This window comes from Felis catus, chromosome B3 (assembly GCF_018350175.1).
Source record: "Felis catus isolate Fca126 chromosome B3, F.catus_Fca126_mat1.0, whole genome shotgun sequence".
Lineage (NCBI taxonomy): Eukaryota > Metazoa > Chordata > Mammalia > Carnivora > Felidae > Felis > Felis catus.
In genome coordinates this window covers 110259515-110273114 of record NC_058373.1, presented here as the reverse complement: position 1 = coordinate 110273114, position 13600 = coordinate 110259515, and the positions used below count along the sequence as shown (strand labels likewise).

General features: G+C 41.9%; 1 protein-coding gene and 1 non-coding gene across 17 annotated transcripts in view; both read right to left on the bottom strand.

Annotated features, from left to right (window-relative positions):
* The window catches only part of SYNE2 (spectrin repeat containing nuclear envelope protein 2), a 345027-nt gene that overhangs the window by 60881 nt on the left and 270546 nt on the right, over positions 1-13600 (bottom strand). For all 16 annotated transcript variants that reach the window (XM_045060037.1, XM_045060046.1, XM_045060047.1 and 13 more), the window contains 7 exons: positions 13261-13416; positions 11353-11505; positions 5385-5555; positions 4571-4701; positions 2273-2477; positions 994-1173; positions 160-288 (listed from right to left, as the gene is read on the bottom strand). In XM_045060037.1, coding sequence (XP_044915972.1) covers positions 160-288; positions 994-1173; positions 2273-2477; positions 4571-4701; positions 5385-5555; positions 11353-11505; positions 13261-13416 — 1125 coding nt within the window. The remainder of the gene's footprint in view (positions 1-159; positions 289-993; positions 1174-2272; positions 2478-4570; positions 4702-5384; positions 5556-11352; positions 11506-13260; positions 13417-13600) is intronic.
* Positions 12072-12156, bottom strand: TRNAQ-UUG. The gene has a single exon. It is a non-coding gene; the product is annotated as a tRNA-Gln (tRNA).

Genomic DNA, 13600 nt, shown 5'->3' with positions numbered 1-13600 from the left:
GCACGCTCTGTCTCTCTCAGAATACGTAAACTTTTTTTTTTTAAATGACCATCCTCAAGAGTGAAGACATCAACAGATTCTGTAACTTAATAGTTATTAGCTTATCTTTTTATCCTATGGTGAGTCTAAGCCCTAAGGAAACACAAACATTGGCAATACCAGGAATAACTCAGGATTTTCTTCTTTTTCTTGATGGTAGAGTTTATCCAAATGCTCTTCTTCATGCGTAATGAGACCTTTTAAAGATTCCAGCCGTTCCCCAAAATCCTTGAACTGCGACAGGACAAACTAGAACAAGAGAGATTTTCATTAGAAATAATTTTCATGTGCATACACAACAAAATGAAACACAGTCTTGGGAGCTGATAAAAGCTCAAGGTGTTTTCAACGCCCAGCAGCTCATTATCTTGACTATTCAGAGGCGAATATTCAGAAGACTCCTGGTTTTTTACTTTGTGCCTCTGGCAAAGCACTGAGCCTTCAGGGATGAATGGATTACCCTCTGGAGGGGGCATATAGAGGAGGGTTAGTGAGCACTCTGCTCCCTCAGTGTTGCTATTGATATTGAAAAGGGACATTGGAGCTCCATGGCCTTTTATGCAGGTTTTTGACAGCTCAGGCACTAAAGGCTTTTCAAAAAATGAATAAAGAATACAACAAATGGCTCTGGTTTAAGCAGCTACTTCTAGGACTCAAGTACCCCACTTGGAGATCCAAATAACTGTGAGATCTGAACAGAATAAGGAATGTAATATCCTACTTCTTAAGCCAACATGTTCAATGAAGAAGAGATGCTTGCTTAAGATCTGAGCATTGCTCAAGTAATTGAACAGTCACATCAGGGAATCTTTATGTTCAGGGCATCTTGATTGTGTAGTTTCCCCGAGGAGCAGCCCGGAAAGTACTAATAACTAGTACTTCATCAGATATAAGGAATTGAGGGTAGCTTGCAAATGCCCAAGACTGCAAGTTGAATGGAAAAAGGACATGAACCTCAAATTCATTAGCTTTCACAAGCAGCATCTTTTCCAAGTAAGAAACCCTCTGGAGGGAGTGCAGTTGTGTAGAGAGGGGCACGTGGGTACTGGACTCTGTGAGCTGTGGAAGTCGATCCAGGAGAGCAGAATTCTGGAGAAAGGCTTCTTTCGTCTTCTGTACGTCATCCTGCAGTTCCTGGAGAAGCAACAGTGATCAGAAAACATTTCCTCCTCGTGTCACAACATAAATTCCTATCCCTGGGACTCCATCAACATCTAGGAGAATTTCTGCCCTAAAATTGTGGGCGTGGCTTTTTGTCATTGTTTATTTCAAAGAGCTGAAAAAGCTAAGCTTTCGTTATATGACGCACATCACTGGCGCTCCTCTGAAATATGTCATTTCCGACCTAAAACTGACAACTAATCAACAGAGTTGGGGCTTCCAATGTGCAGAAACTGTAGACCACCTGGGTAGAGTCCTATGTTTTATGTTTCTAATCATCAAACACTATAACGATCCATTTAGGGCCATTTTAAGAATCAATGCAACTCTGTCCTCTGTCTGAGACTTTATGACATAAACGGATTCATTTGCAGAGACCATAGAATCTCATTAATCAAGCTGATGTTAGGGCTACTCTATAAATGTGGTGTATGCAAAATTTGTTGAAACAACAAATTAGGTGGAAGTTGATCAGAAATACAGATCACATTTGTTGCACTAAGTGGATTCATATTTTTTTATTTGACCTTTGGATTCAGAAGCTACAGAATGTATCTGGTCACCCAGTTTAAAACTAGAGAGTATTCACTTTCTGGGCACTCATTATAATAGGACAAGATTACAGAGGAAATTATATAACTCTTAAATACAGTCTAAAAATGATCATACCCATAGAAAAGCCACATTAACATGGCATGAATCCATGATTATTTCTAAAGCAAGGGATTCAACATCTATTATTCTTAGATGATCACACTCAGTTGAGACACTTTTGCCTTTATTTGAGAGACCTTGTATGAGGCTTTTGCTTTAGAGTTTTACCTGCTAAAATGAAAGGGGAAACTTGGAACAAGGACCCTTGACCCAGCTACCTGCGGCCTAGACTTTGCTTCTGAGTCACCACTTGGCCCTCCCAACCCTGTACATCACAGCATGTTCACGTCCTACATGGCCTGCTGATGCACCTGTCCTGACCCACTTCTTTGTCCCTGTGGTCTGTCTAGTCCCTGGGTCATGGCCCTCTCTGTTGGGCTGTCTTGGCCTTCGTTTTCCCAATGGGCTTTGCAACCACCTTTACATCCTGCAGGGCCCGGGTCAGGATCTCTGCCAGGTTGTTTCCAGACATGTTGATGTTTTCGAGCTGCTGGTACTTTGCTTCCTGCTGCTCCAGCCTTGCTGCAGCTTCGGTGTGAGCACTGTTATGGGCCTTCCAGAGCTGCAACAGACTCTGGGCCTTCTGCAACTGCTCTGCAATGTCTTGGTTTACCTGGGTCCACCTGTCAGAACAACATGAACAAAAGGGCCCTCATACCATCCTTCTCTTTGCAGCAAAAGCACACTGCACACATTCTACCTTTAAGTCAAGAGCAGATGGGTTGTTAAGGCACAAATGCCTTTTTTAACTAATGTATCACCATTATATAAACAAAAACAGCAGTCCAAATTAAGATATTTACTTGACTTTATAATTATCAACAAAAACTACCAAATTTGTGATTGGCAAGATCTATTGTATTACGAATGTCTGTTAGGCAAAGGTAGAGAAATTGATGAAAACTTCTCCACATGGGAGGGGTTTATATGGGGGGGGGGGTCTTTAAATGGGCCTTATTTAAATTGAGTTTATGCCAAGTTTATTTTCTAATGATAAAAGTAACATGTTCCTTATATAACAGTGGAAATAAAGGAAATTGTTTTCATTCCATATACAGACTGAATAACCTCTTTCCCATGTGACTTAAAAATTTCCCATTATTAATAAAAAAATCAGTCTAATTTTATTTGTTAAGTCAGTCTAATTTTAAATGGCTGTACACAACAGGCTTTAAGTGGTCTGTTTTTTAATTACCAAATTCAAGTTTAGTATGGGTATTGAAATAATTTTTAATTTGTGCTTTCAAATCTAATGCTCAGATACAACTTTGTTCCAAAGACCTTTTCCCACATGTCAAGATATTGGTCTTAAACTAGATTTCTGAGAGAATCAATTTGGTCAAAGAACAAGAACGTGTAAACATTTTTAAGGTTATAGCTATACATATGGTCAAACTAGCTTTCTGGAAGCCTATAGTATTTACATTTTACCTGAAACACATAAGAATGCTTGTTTCATGATAGCCTTGACTCTGCTAAATAGATGGAAAAGGTGAAAAATGGCACAGTGGCTTTATTTTTATGCCTTTCAAAATCTTAACAGAACAATGTTTTTCCTAAACAATATTTTCCCCAATTATAATAGAACATGCACTCATCATGAAAGAAAACAAAATCCCACCAACCACGTATGTTTAAATCTATCTATCCCTATATCTGTACCTACATTATACCTCACCTTCCTACCTACCTCCTTGCCTACCTATCTATAAAGAGAAGGTTATGAAAAAACAAAAAACAAAAACACCCCCTGACATCTCATTGATCTATAGATAACTACTGTTAGCATCTTGGTGCTGTCTTCTTCAACCTTTTTCAACAAGCCTTCTGATACATTCTTGTGGCAACAATTGAACGTGTATGTGTAGCAGCGACAATTGAATCCCTTCAATAGCAAGCTGCACCGCCATGTTTTGAGGGTGGGCCCAATATTGTAAGTGGCATCACAGACATGTCTATGCTCCTCCTTACTCCCCCTCCTTCCCTTCTTCCAATAAGGACTGGATCATGAGCTGAGGATGTCACCGCAGCGTATGTAAATTTGATGTCTCTTATTCACAACGCTTGTCCAAAGTGGATTTACCAGAGGCTGAATCTACATGGAGGAAGGGTGGAGGACACTGAGGGTAGCTTAATCTCTTCATCGCTGGCTTAAAAATCAAATTCTCTTCAAGCTGAATTTCATATCCCATTCAGCAAAATTAAAGGCTTGCAATTAACCAGGGCCACCCTCCTTAGAAGGAGCCTTCCACCATAAGCAGTTCATCAAAGAATTCCTTCCAATCTCACAAATCACGTCCCCTCAAGAGGGATAATAACATCCCCTTTCTTCCATCTTAGGTTTTCAGTGAAACGCATTGTCCTTCTGAGCACCCTGTAGTCTGTCTCAGCCTGGGAGTTTGGTATCCGTGAGGATGGCACTGGGCAGTTGGTCTATACCCTCTGAAAGCGGCTACCCAGGCTACGAGGGAAGTAATTGCCTTCAGAAAATCAAGTCTTACGTAAACGAGATGCTTCAAAGCAACAGAACCACAGGAGCACAAAACCAGATTATCTCAGATGCCGAAAGCTTTACAAAGCTGACGTCGCTTCGCAACTCCAGTGGCGCAATCAGCCCGCGGTACTTGTACGAAGCTGATGTCACTTCACTCACCACATGTCACTGAGATAAGGAAATCTATCTCCTCTGTTATCCCATCTGTATCTTAAAGCATACCTGGCATGAGTATTTTGGCATTTCTCTTCGATTATTTCAGCAACCGAGGGGCAGTGATCTTTGAGTTTTCGAATCACCTCCTGCAGTTTCTCCCAGCTTGTTTCACTGCTCTCAGCTTCATCTTGAAGAGACTGAGAAGAACAGAGCAGGAACATTCACTTCAGAATGGCCTGGCCACATCCAAGGGAGGCAGCTGCTTTTCAGCACGTCTGCTACATCACAATAATATTAACGCTCAGAACTTCATAGGACTGGGGAAAATTACTAGAAATGTGAAGAGGAAACCCACTGAGGCGGCATCCTTTCAGCTGAGGCTACAACATTAAAAAGTATGCTAACACGGGGAGCCTGGGTGGCTCAGTCGGTTAAGCGCCCGACCCTTGATTTCGGCTCAGGTCACGATCTCATGGTTTGAGAGTTTGAGCCTCGCACTGGGCGCTGCGCTGACAGCACGGGGCCTGCTTGGGATTCGCTGTGTCCCCTCTCTCTGCCTCTACCCCCCTCACGCTCTCTGTCTCCAAATAAATAAACTTAAAAAAAAAAAATACTAACACCCCCCCCCCCAAAAGACCAAACTTTTAAACTGTGAGATAATATGGACACGAATAATAGAGAAAAATCCAGTGTAAACTTTGGAGCCGTTCATCTGGCTCATTTTGGAATTCCATGTCCTCCTTTTGATGCTGCTATTTAAGACGCTGTTTTGCGCTTCTCTGTGGACAGCACAAAGGCAGCTGTGTCCATTTCCGCACCTGCCTCCACCGGAGGTCTTCTGCCAACCAGGCAGCACCGTGCCACGATCTGCTGAATTTACCTGGAGGTTCTGCACCTGGCATCCTAAGGCCTCTAATGACAAAAGCCCAGGCTTGCTGTGCTCCATGCAGTACCAGAATCGGATTGTCATCGTCGCCACCTCATCATACAGGCTTTCGTAAATCTTCCACTCCTGCAAAACAGACTGCGTGGACGTCTTGAGCTCGTTGACCTATATGAAAAGTGCAAAGATATTTAGAAACCCATTGAGAAGAGGCTCCCTCATCATTTTGTTCCCTTCTAAGGATTCTACCATGGTATCTAATCTAGGCATTTCAGCTTGTGAGTATGGGGGAAGGGGCTCCTGGGTGGCTTGATCTCGGCTCAGGTCCTGATCTCAGGGTTCGTGAGTTCGAGCCGTCTATCAGCATAGAGCCTGCTTGGGATTCTGTCTCTCCCTTTCTCTGCCCCTCCCCCCACTCACTCTCTCTTGGTCTCTCTCTCTCAAAATAAATAAACTTAAAAAAGAGAGGGTATTGGGAGAGCTTCAGTGATTAACTGAGGTGGGAAGAGTAGTCAATAAACAAAAAAGATCAGAGAAGACTGAGTTTTAAAACAGGTGAATGAAAACGAGATCTGAGGCCAGAAGGACCAGCAGGGACAGAGTTCAGCCTACCGGGAGACAGCCGAGGGAGGGAATAATGGATGAGGAACAGAATCTGTGAGTACATATTTCAGCAACACCTAATTAGCTTTCTGATCATGGGCAAGTTATTGCACCCTTGAGTCGATTTCCCTACTCACAAAACAGATACAGTAAATAGAAACATAAATAAAATAGTGTCTGTGGAAATATTCCTCAAACTGTAAAGCACTGTAATTGTCAAATTACTGTTACTGGCACCCGAGTCCGCATAAATTGGAGAGGAATGTGCTCGGTCAAAATGATGAGAAAGTGAAAGTAGGAGGAAATGAGATGATTTCAGATACAATTGTGAATATGTAAGTATACATATTTTTATATGTTGCATAAAGAACATTTACAACTCAACAGTAAAAAGACAAATAACCAAAGGATTAAATTGGGCAAAGGATTAGATATCTACTAAAGAACATCCACAGTCCTTAGAGAAACATAAATCTATACGACAATGAGATGCCATTTCACATCCACTAAGATGTCTATAAATCCAAGTTGGGTAATAATCAGTGTTGGCAAGACTGTGGAAAAACTGGAACGTTCATATATTGCTGGTGGAAACATAAAACCGTACAGCCTCTGTAGAAAACGGTTTGGCAGTTCCACAAAAAGTTAAGTATAGAGTTACCATATGACCTACTAATTCCACTCTTAGGTATATACCCCAGAGAAATGGAAGCATATGTTCATATAAAAATCTGTACACAAATGTTCATAGCAGCATGATTCATAATAGCTTAATAGTGGAAACAATCCTGAGGCGCCTGGGTGGCTCAGTCAGTTAAGCGTCCGACTTCAGCTCAGGTCATGATCTCGAGGTTCATGAGTTCGAGCCTTGCCTCGGGCTCTGCGCTGATAGCTCAGAGCCTGGAGTCTTTTGGATTCTGTGTCTCCCTCTCTCTCTGCCCCTCCTCTGCTCATTCTCATTCTCATTCTCTCTCTCCCTCCCTCAAAATAGGTAAAACATTAAAAAAAAAATTTTTTTTAAGTGGAAACAACCCCAATGTCCATCAACGAATAAACCGTGGAATACTATTCATCCATAAAGTTCTGAAACATACTATAATATTGATGTTGGAAACATGCTAAAACAGACAGATAAGACCACATGTCGTATAATTCCACGTGTATGAAGTGTCCAGAACAGCATATACATAAGAGATAGCAAGTAGATTAGTGCTTCCAGGGATGCAAGGTAGGGAAGAATGAAAAGTGAGTAATGGGCGTTTCTTTTTGAGTTGACAAAAATGTCCCGGAATTAGAGAGTAGCGATGGTTGTGTATCTCTGTGAATATACTAAAAACCATTGGGTTATACACTCAAAAGGTAAGTTTATGGTATCATCTCAATTTAAAATAAGGATCTGAGTATAAATGGAGTGTGATCAGTATGTTGGCCCAGCTTTATCTATGATGTGATGTCAAGTTTTGGATGTAACCGTACAGGCCTGTATTCAGGCCCTCTGTTCTCTGCTTAACATCTACAGGGAGCTGCCTCAAACCCTGCCCCAAACAGAGATGGATAAAAAACAACCTGGGATGCCAAAACGTCAGTCTCACACTGGCAACCGCGTAGCCCATATGTCTTTATATGGGCTGAATGGCTCAGAAAAACAATCCACCATTAAGAAAGAATAAAAGACAGTAAGGGAAAAAAGGAGGCAGGACAGGAACTCCTTATAGATGTGCCTTTTATTTTTTTCTTTTATTTTTTATATTTTGTTTATTTTTGAGAGAGAGAGAGAGAGAGAAAGCAAGCAGGGGAGGGGCAGAGAGAGGGGGAGACACAGAATCCAAAGCAGGCTCCAGGCTTGAAGCCTTCAGCACAGAGCCCAACGCGGGGCTCGAACCCATGAACTGTGAGATCATGACCTGAGCTGAAGTCGGACACTCAACTGACTAAGCCAGCCAGGCGCCCCTAGATGTACCTTTTGGAAGCTTGGGGCCTATCTGGGTGGCAGGGATGATCCTGACACACAGGTGCCTATAGGCACATGGCTGCATAAGGCATTGTCATGGTCCAAGGACTTCATGGCTCCCACATACAAAGTTGGTGCAACTTCTGGTGCACTTAAGGGCAACCCTTCGAATATTACAGCTTCAGGGAAAAGAAATGGCACATGTGGTTTGGGGGAAAGGATAAGAAAACCATTAAGCAAAATTCACTACGCTAGAAACAAGAAGGAACATTTTCAGAATGTTAAAAGTACAGTCAGTAGGGCAGCACTGAGTGCCATATAGGCATTGCTACAAAGGTAGAAAGACGTAGGCATTATCATCCCTATTTCATAGACCAGGAAATTGAGGCTTAACGAGGTTAACCACCTGCCCTAGGACGGAGATACAAAATGGGGCTGCTAAGATTTTTCTTTAGGCAGAGACTTAAAGCCCTTGTTTTTATTTTTTTGTTTTTTTTTTTTGTTTTATTTTTGTTTTGTTTTGTTTTTAAGCCCTTGTTTTTAAAGACAAGGCTCTACTAACTCTGGAGAACTTATGGAAGGATGACGTAAGTTTTGTGTTTTCTACATTAAAAAAAAAAAGCTTGGGAGCACCTGGCTGGCTTAGTCGGTACAACATGTGACTCTCATCTTGGGGTCATGAGTTGGAGCCCCAAGTTGGGGCTAGAGATAACTTTAAAAAATAAAAAAATAAGTAGGTTTATTGAGATGTAACTCACAGTCCATACAATTCACCTATTTAAAGTCAAGTCACCAAAATCAGTGTTAGGACATTTGCATCACCATGAAAAGAAACCCCATACCCACTAGCAGTCACTCCTCATTCTTCTCTAACCCTTTCTCAGCCAAAGTCTACCTTTCGTCTTTAAAGAATTTGCCTATTAAGGACATTTCATATAAATGGAATCATACAACACGTGGTTCTTTGGCAACTGCCTTCTTTCACTTAGCGTGATGTTTTCAAGACCATCAGTGTTGTAGCAAGTATCAGTACCTCATTCTTTCTTATGGCTGAATAATATCCCGTTGCACGGAAATACTATCTATCTATCTATCTGAGTAGGCTCCACACCCAGCGTGGTGCCCAATACAGGGCTTGAACTCACAACCCTGAGTTCGAGACCAGAGCTGAGATCAAGAGTTGGACTCTCAAGAGACTGAGCCACACAGGCACCCCTCGATATACCATTTACCTATCCATTTATAAACCGAGGGATGTTGGGATTGTTTCTACTTTTTGGCTATTATGAATCACCCTGCTGTGAACATTATTGTGTAAGTTTTTGGTGTGGACACATGTTCTCCTTTCTCTTGGGTACTTACGAGTAAAGTTGTTGAGTCTTAAGATAACTCTATGTTTAAATATTTTAGGACTTGCCACACTCTTTTTCCAAAGCAGCTGCTCCATTTTGCATTCGCTGGCAGTGTATGTATGAGAGTTTCAAGGTCTCCATACCCTTGCTAACATTTGTTATTTTCTGCCTTATTATTATCACTACGGAGGTGGGTATGGAGTATTTCATTGAAGTTTTGAATTATATTTCCTTTATTAATGATACCGGGCATCTTTTCATGTACTTATTGACCATTCATACCTTCTTTAGAGAAATATCTATTCAGATCACTTGCTCATGTTTTCCCTTTGGTTATGTCCTTTATATACTGTAGACACAAGCCCCTAAGTATGTAAATATTTTTGTCCATTCTGTGGTTTGTCATTTCACTTTGTTGATGATGTCCTTTGAAACACAAAAGTGTTTAGTGTTGATGAAATCCAGTTTTTTCTTGTGCTTTTGTTGTCATATCTAAGAAACTATTGCCTAACCCAGTCAGGAAGATTTCTGCCTCTGTTTTCTTCTAAGAGTTCTGTAGTTTTAGCATTTACATCTTTGATCCATTTAATTTTTATATACGGTATAAAGGTGGGGTCTAACTTCATTCTTTTGAATGTGGACATACAGCTGTTCTAGTACCGGTTTTGGAGAAGACTATCCCCCCCGCCTCCCACCCTGGATTTGTCTTGGCATCCTAGTCTAAAAATTAGTTGATTATAATGTGAGGGTTTATTTCTGGACTCTTAATTCTATTCCATTTATCTAGATGTCTATCTTTTACATTAGTACTATCTGCATGTTTTTACTTGCATTATCTCAATCTTCTCTATCCCAACATTTTTATCATAATTCACTGTGTGGTGGGGTGCTTGGGTGGCTCAGTTGGTTGAGGGTCCAACTTCAGCTCAGGTCATGATCTCATGGTTTGTGAGTTCGAGCCCCTGATTGGGCTCTCTGCTGTCAGCGCCGATCTCGTTTCAGATCCTCTGTCCCCCCTCTCTCTGCACCTCCTTCACCTACACTCTCTCAAAAAATAAATAAACATTAAAAAAAAATCACTGTGTTGTGATTATCTATTCAAGTATGTTTTCTCTGGTGGTCTGCGAGCCCTTTGACGGTAGGACCCATTTATTTTCTCGTTTATCTTTGTACTGTTGGCAGTGAACATAGTGACTCACAGAAGATATGTTCAACAAATGACTCACACAAGATATGGTAAGCTCATCTCTATCTTCCTGCCCGAGTTCTGGGGGAAAAATGAGGCCGAGGGTCACCAATGAATTTCATTTATACAGGTTATTCCCAATTCCCTCTTGGAACAAATAGTCAAAAGTAGATTTTAGTAGATGACAAATAATCCACAATAAGGACTTCTGGGAAATATGGACACACCTACAATTGGCTAGTATTTAGTTTTCTCCCTCCATTTGTGAGGAGCCAACAAGGTTGCAGTATGCGGAGATGCCTGCCTTTTCTCTTTTGGTGCTCTACTCCTGGAAGGGGTAAAGGCAGACTTTAACATATCTTTCCCAAGCTGACCAGACATCTTCCACACTCCTCCTCTTTACTTTCTCTTCACCGCAAACTGTGTACTCCTCACCTCTGGAATTCTCCATATGCTGACCATGCTTCTAGCTTAATAGAGGTTACAAGAGACGGGATCATTCCCTGCCCAAGGCACCTCCCTGGATGTGCTTTCTCATAGCTGCCCCTGTATATCTGCCCAGGAAACAGTACCAGATGCTCTGTTGGGGCGGGGGATGGAGACATTTTTGTCTGTGAGTACGTTAGACAAAACAAAGATAACCAAGTGGATTTCTAGCTTGCCAATGGTGTTGGAATTGGTGGCTACACCTCCATTCGGTGCCAAAAAAAAAGGGGGGGGGGGATTTGAAATGCCTTTCTCTATTTCACTTCAGTATTTCTCTAAGCAACTCTTCAGTTTTTGATATGGAGTTTCCGTGACTAAACACATCAACAAAAAGATGAAAGAAGGCTATATGAGGAGAAATAGTGTACTTCAAATGAGTTCTAGTACCTGGCTGATAACACCGCTTCTCTTTTGAAATAACCCATCGATTCTGGATGCTGTGTCTTCTAACAATGGCATGGTCCCACTCTCCGAAGTCAGGTAACATTGTCTCAACTCATCAAGGGCCTTGGATTTACTTGCCAGTTGATTTTCTATATCCTGGAAGGGCAAGAGGAAAAAGTTTGCATATGCACAATGTTACGGAACAATGAGGTGTAAGTAAGAGACAGGAGTTTGGCCTTTTCGAGTAAAAATGGCATTACAATATGTAATTAAATAACATCACATCAAAGACATTTTAATCACAATACATTTGATTCCATTTTTGCACTTATTACAGTATGAATTTTTATGATAAGTTTAATTATTACATGTATCTAGATTAAAAAAATTTAATATGTATTAAAAAAAAATTTTTTTTTCAACGTTTTTATTTATTTTTGGGACAGAGAGAGACAGAGCATGAACGGGGGAGGGGCAGAGAGAGAGGGAGACACAGAATCGGAAACAGGCTCCAGGCTCTGAGCCATCAGCCCAGAGCCTGACGCGGGGCTCGAACTCACGGACCGCGAGATCGTGACCTGGCTGAAGTTGGACGCTTAACTGACTGCGCCACCCAGGCGCCCCTAATATGTATTTTTGATAGAGCGCAAGCAGGGGAGGCGCACAGAGAGAAGGAGACACATAATCCGAAGCAGGCTCCAGGTCCTGTGCTGTCAGCACAGAGCCCGACGCGGGGCTCGAACCCACAAACCACGAGATCATGACCCGAGCCAAAGTCGGACGCTCAACCGACTGAGCCACCCAGGCACCCCTAGATTTTAGAATAGTCTAGGTAATAAGTCCTCATCATCATGGTACAGTAGAACGAGTCCAGGAGATCTAGTCCCCATGCCATGTCTGTCCCATACTGGCTGTCTCACCTGACATTAAGTCATCAAACCTCCAAGCCTGTATTTTCTCATCTGGAAACTAGCAATGATAGCCCAGGCCGTGGACAGTTTAGAACTCAAGTGAAACCAGGGTGGCCTGTGGGGGGCGGCACGGCACGGACCTGTGGAGCGTAGGCATCCCGTGAAGGTTACGTTGAATCTAAGGCTGCTGTAAGAATTCTAAATGGAATGGCCAGTGGGTAGTTAGAAACAGGATATGACCACTTGCACAGATCTCTTATAATGGTGTTGCTGCTCACATCTCATGTCCAGGATGATTAACCTTCTCAGGACAACTGGGGTGTGACCTGACCTTCCCACCCCAGCAGGGAGGAGCCTGTGTCCTCAGGCAGTAGTTCCAGAAGCAGCATACGTCTGCAGCTACAAGGGCAGCTGAAGTGTCTTCAATAGGCAGTGACACAATCAGGGCAGTACTTACGGAGGATTAATGTATGTGTGGGTGAGACTAAGTGACCTGGCAAATGGCAACTGAACAAAAGGGGGCCAGGCCAATATCCTTAAGCTCAACTGTGATTTAGACCGTAGTTCCAAGGGATAACCGGTCCTTTCGGAACATATTACACAGAAGGTAAAAGAAAATCATTTTCCTCTGCAGACGCAGAATGAAATACTAAAACTAATGGAAACCTTAGAGTAATTGCATAAGTATTGGGTGAATTAATAAAAAACTGGGAAACATGAAATAAAAATTCCCTTTGAGCATTTTCTTTGAGGAGCCGCATTCAAGTCTTAGGAACAATAACTGAAGATACCTTCTTCTGCTTCTCACACACAAAAAATTGCACCTTGTAATTTTGTAAAACCCATGGATGATTATTATCTCCTTTGCATAATGAAGTAAGTACCTGGGGGTCTGGAGGGGTCCCTCGAAAGTGCAGCCACTTGCCCTCCTCCTTGGGGCCGAAGCAGCGACGGAACAGCCTGGCCACGCCATGTGGACAGGTGCCGTGTGCCTTCTCACCTGACAATCCAGAAGCATCCTGTGCACGGAGATCACACTTCCAGGTTTTTGTAAAGTTTTCAGTCTCTCCTCTTGCGCCTCCATCCAGTTGTTCAAAATCTGTATTTTGTTTTCCGTCTCGGTGATACTTTCCAAAAGTTGTTCTAAATGTTGTATCTTTAAGGTACAAGAAAATAAAAATTTCTCATTTTAAACCAGGTGCTTTAAAATGTAAATGCCATGATGGTTATTTTTAACAAAATAATTTTGCTTCTTCGCAGATTCATCATACTTAGCACAAGATTTCCCAATAACTTTTGGAATAAAGATTCATATTAGGAAATATGAATTCAGTGTTTGA